The sequence below is a fragment of the Formica exsecta genome, unplaced genomic scaffold (assembly GCF_003651465.1).
Source record: "Formica exsecta isolate Colony F162 unplaced genomic scaffold, ASM365146v1 scaffold28, whole genome shotgun sequence".
NCBI classification, from domain to species: Eukaryota; Metazoa; Arthropoda; class Insecta; order Hymenoptera; family Formicidae; genus Formica; species Formica exsecta.
The window spans coordinates 116216-121792 of record NW_021850063.1 but is presented as its reverse complement, the minus strand read 5'-3'; the positions used below and the strand labels follow the sequence as shown (position 1 = coordinate 121792).

General features: G+C 35.4%; 1 protein-coding gene across 6 annotated transcripts in view; it reads left to right on the top strand.

Annotated features, from left to right (window-relative positions):
* LOC115237144 (potassium voltage-gated channel protein Shaker) overlaps positions 1-5577 on the top strand; it is a 101548-nt gene that overhangs the window by 27705 nt on the left and 68266 nt on the right. The window contains exon 1 of one of the 6 annotated variants that reach the window (XM_029810012.1): positions 1638-2109. The exons of 4 other annotated variants lie outside the window; for them this stretch is intronic. In XM_029810012.1, coding sequence (XP_029665872.1) covers positions 2027-2109 — 83 coding nt within the window. In that variant the 5' untranslated portion in view covers positions 1638-2026. Of the gene's footprint in view, positions 1-1637; positions 2110-5577 lie in introns of those variants that run through there. One more of the 6 variants, XM_029810011.1, reaches the window with a different exon arrangement.

Here is a 5577-nt window from a genome sequence, read left to right as displayed (position 1 = left end):
ATAGATATAGATATATTTTTACATCGCTATTTATATATTATACTCTAAATATGAATTAAGGTCAATTCATATTCGACAATACACAAGAGATCGAGTGAAAAAAATTATGAAGTTATACAAATCAGAATGTTTGAAAGTTAACTCGAAGGAGCTGTATTTATGCTTCAATTATTTATACTTTTTTATTATGTGGAATTTATGTTAAAATTGCGTATTCTTAGAAGCCGTATATATATGTACAATTAATCTTCCAATTATTTACGCCATGAAGAAACAGGATATAAAATAATTCGCGCGCGAATTGCGTTCGGTATAGACACTTTATTACTTATGAATGGGACATGAAAATTTTGCAGACATGTTGCGGAAAAGCATTCATATCGTCCGTAATATTTTATAGACGTTCGCGAAAGCTGCAAATATAGATACATAAGTTTTACGACATGGCGTCGTAAGAAGTCGGGATATTTATAGCGAAAAGATGATGTCGCACGAATACTTTCTTAACCTACTGCAATTCCTGGCGAACAGCCCTGACGTTGTGTGTTTAGCCGTTCCCAGACGAGACATTACCTTCGTTTCCAAAATACACTAACTGTCATTCCGCCCACCATAACATGAGACCTGTTCTAAGGAATTATATATACTGATTCACAAATATTTGCCTATAAGCAATCAGAGAATTAGATTTTTAGGATTAATTTTATGTGTATAATTGATTATGTTTAAAATTGTTTGGCACTTTGTCAATTGAATTGAAATATTTTCTCGTAAAATGCATTAGATATTGTAGATGAGGAAAGAGAAAATTAATGGAAATTCAATAACGCACAATTAATCCCGCGTGGCCAAGAATTAAGGCATCGTGTGTATATAACTTTATTCATAAAATCGATAATTCAGTGAAAGTTGCAATATCGTAGCGATTACTGCGACATTTTTGCAAAGAAGGCCAATATTCCTAGAGTGGCCAATAATTAAGCATTCCAGCTCGTCTCGGCTCGTTGTAATATCGAGTTTCCAGCATCCCGTCCTTCGCAATAGATCACCTCCGTTGTAAATCAAATTAATTAAACTTCATCGTGATCTGGTGTGCGAAGGTGCTACGGTTGATTCCTGCAATTTGAAATATCCCGTTTGGCGGCGTAGTCCAGTGTCACTCGAAGTAAATTAAGGGCAGAGGATATAGATAGAAATAGACATAGACGCGGGTGGGGAGAACGAGAGCAAGACATGAATGACAAATTGCGAATTTCAAGTAAGTTAACTAAGTCTGAATTGCAGATAATTGATCGAGCATCTTAAGAAAGGATGTAGCTGATATGCATATCTTCTGTTTAGACTTTACGCTTTATAATTGAACTATCACTTCTGCACATTTTAAACGGATTTAGAATAATCTTTATGTTTAATTATTAAAATTCTTTCCTCTTCAAATAATTAATTTTTGTTATATTAATAATTATCAGCTATCGATAGTTTTAACTCTGGCGTGTCGGCGATTCGGAAACGTACTAAGCCTCGCGGTGTATTTTTAACATCGGGATGCTCTCGTCTGTGAAAGTGTCTCCACTAGTAGACCGCTTTTTGGAGAGCATAATCGTGCTTGGTATTGTCGCTCGATCTACATACGTGACAAGACGATCGATAAAAATTCGTTCTACGTGAAAAAAATCGATCTATGATGCCGATGTGATCCAATCGATAATGAATGCTCAATGTGTTTAGATGCGAATAAGTTTGTGAAATCTACATTATGATTTGTGAGAGTTCGACAGCTGCTGTGCATGTGTGGAACGGGAAGCTTCGATTTTTAATCAATCGATGTAATTTATTGACGATGCAGTTTCGATCCGTATGATATCTTCCAATTGTAACGATTTTTTTTTTAATTTATATATGTGGTTTGCGGTGGCTGATGATGAAGGTTTGGTGTGCTTAAGGATCGTGACAATTCACGTCAAGAATTGGTGGTTTGTCATAAGGATTTCATGTAATCCAAAGTTAATGATTAGGAATCCACACGATGCACGCCGGTATCAGAAGCACGTTTCTCGGGATGAGGATATTTCCGCGTCGGAGACGGAAATCGCCCGAGCATGGGAGAAGGTAATGATTGCCTGACGCGAATACTAATTATCTGTTCGGGTTGTAGAATACTTGCTTCCGCACAATTGACAAGTTAGATCGTATTCTGTGTAAGAGAACTTGGTTGACAAATGAACATCAATATTGCTCGCTGATTACTATTCGCGCGCAACACAATTTGATATATATATATATATATATATATATAAATCATCTTCTACATGTGTACAGTATGCATCTTTCTTTGTCATATTGAAAGAAATTTTATCACGACCGAGGAACAAATCAATCAATATAATAACCACTTAATTACATATCACTTAATCAACGTATGTAATTCTTACTTTCTACTGCGAGAAAATAACATGACCACCTAAACACCCCATATCTCTTTAATAACTCGTGAAGAAGCATTCTACTGAGCGAGCTCTAAAGTCGAAGAAGCGCCTTTCGCATCCTAGAAAATAGAATCAACCGCGATGCCGATTTTCCAATTAACAGTCGCCTCTCAACTTTGTAACGAGTGTGGTCGGACATTCGCAAAGGAGACGTTGCATCAATCTCCCGCTAAACATCTTTCGACTTTCTAATCGCGTAGGTATCATTCGTCGACAGTTGACCTCGGCCGTGTTACCACAGGCAACCCGCGGTGAAACTTCCTGTCGCGTTATCCTCGGTGATGCTCGTATATTCCGTTAGAACACCGAAAGATACTGTCGAAACATGCCAGCAGCGGCTGTTTCCACTTTCCCGAAGAGGCAACCTTCCCCGAACATTATCGCGAACTTTGACGCCGCGATGAAGAAAGCACATTGATTCACGAACGATTTCTCCGCTATCACATGTGTAAATTGTTTTTCTCCCGAGAAAACGTCAGTGCAGTCGTGCATGAAATATTGCCAGTGCCACGTTTTTGCGTTTAGCACCGAAAACGTCCTTTTTTTATTTAAATCAGCGAACGCAATTCGATAAAATTAATATTGAATTTTATTATTATTTTGGAATAAAATTATATTAACGTTTTATTAACGACGATTCTTTTTATTATTACGCTATTTCTTTATGCATTTCAAGTTTGTAAGATTGTAACTGGTTCTATACAAGACAATTTGACTTTACAACTGATAATAAAAATATCATAAACTTTGTGCCTACATGCGTTCTTCCTATAAATTATCTGAAAACGTAAAATTTTGTGTGGAAGGATCGATTCTGAACACGACGATATTATACGTTATGAGATCAATTGGCGAGTATAGCGTGATGAAATAAAAAATAGATCATATTACTAAATTGATGATGAATAGTTCGCGAAAAATGTACGCGGCATTTTTTATTATCCGATAAACCTTCTTTGCGAGGAGATTGAAGATTTAATCTATCGTTCAACACCGGTTAACTTTTTTTCAATTTAATATGCACTAAATATTGGATACACATAAATAGCTGGTAGCACAAGTTAGGTTACGCTATAATCAAACGTCCAATAAACTCGCTTCTGGCAAACTCGTGCCATCTGACGCAAGCTCGTGGAAGTCGATGAGCAAGCAGTCGGAAACTTTGTCTCCGGGATATTACGAGATAGTATCGAAATTTTGAAACTTTTTTTTCGATACCGGTTATATTTTTTGCATTAATACTGGTAGTGCACACTGGTTGGAATTTTTAGACTCGAGTAGCGATTAATAGAATGCGATATATTTACAGATAAATTTGGGAATAATAGACTCAAGTAGAGCGGGGAGTAGAACCGATATATATGCAGATTACACGATACTATATGTATATACTCTGAACGAATTAAAGATATTGATTTCTTTTTAAATTTATACAGTTTTTTTTGCATATATCCGCTTTTATGTTGCATGCAAAAGGACACTTCTTTATTAAAGTTTCACATCGATGTCTTTGCACGACAATTTGAAAATATTAAGTACGATCTTATTTCTGGGAATTTATTTTGTCGACAATTTCTCTCTCCCTCTCTCTCTTTCTCTCTCTTTATTGACATTATTCTATTGACGTTTCTATTTAAACACCGTGCGAATAAATCGTGTCAAATTAGAAAGCTTTATTCATAGACGAAGGTGTATTTGTGCACGTTAGACATCGCGTCGAAATAGATGAGCAAAGTATATTTAGATAGGTCATCGCGTGTATTCATTCAACGCAATTTTCGACGAGTCGATTTAATAATAATTCGGTAAGTTACTTTCGGTTGATGATTAAATTTGTATATTTAATTCTCAGGTATTTCTTCGTTAATCATATTAATAATAATAAAAAAAAATTTATATGTAACTTAATTTTTTTTAATTGATAAAGAGTTTAATAATTATATTGCCTGGCAGACAGGAAATAAATAAATGACGCAGAAGTAAGATTTCGCATAATAGATTTCGATTTTTCGTCAAAATATGCCAATATTCTATATTATTAAGTACTCTATATTTTTTTTATTTAACTTAACTCGCAATCGATCAATAATAACGCATGTATATTGAACGGAAACTTTAACAAAAGCTACCTTGAGAAAGGGGGGCAGCTGAACCCAACAATATTGACCAGAGTCGTAGATTGTTTGCAGGTAATCGAGATGTTTTTTCCCGCTCTTGTTCATCTTTTCTTTCAACGTGCGTTTGCTCACTTGTGTCGTATGCTTTTTTGCAATCTATACCTCTATTTTAAAAATCTATAATTTTTATATCTGCGACTATATCGAATTAGAGAACGATAGAAATAAAGAAAATGAAAAAAAGAAACTGAGGCTATTAGAAAACTGAGCTCCGCTACTGATGAAACTCATTGTCAATATTCAATCTCTTCGTCGTATATGTTGTATTAATTTTTTTTAAATTATCATATATAGACTTCATAACGTTTTATATAAATCTGATGTCGACATCGATATATCTTGTGCGCGTCATCTGCGTCACTATCGATGCATGTCGTGCATATCCGACGACCGTAGTGGAATACTAGGGCAGGACGGATCTAGGGTCGCCGACTCGGCCGCGAAGCGTGCGAGTCGCGGCGTACCGCGGAGCGCTGTCCTATAAACGGTCAACCCTCCAAGAGGTTCCGAAGCTTTCTCTTACACACCGACAATGGCTCATAATGCGCCGATCAGTCGAGCACCCTCCCCTTCCTTTCTCCCCTTTCTCTCTCGAGTAGATATCCAAACATACTCTTGACAGTAATCATTGTCATAGATTTAAAAAATCGTCACCCTCTTTGTATATTTGATTACACAAAGCATAGTTGTGAAAATGCGGCGATCTAGAGATCTTGAAAATCAATGAGTACTAACACAGTATGATATTCAATGTAATAATAAAATTGTATTTCCCTCTTTTTTTCTCTTTTTTTATCTCTTTTAAATATTATGAGATGCTTTTAATATTGAATCAAATTCGAAAACAACGTAAAAGAATATAAATAAGAGAGAGATTATTTATTAAATATACTTATATTAATTATACTTATATT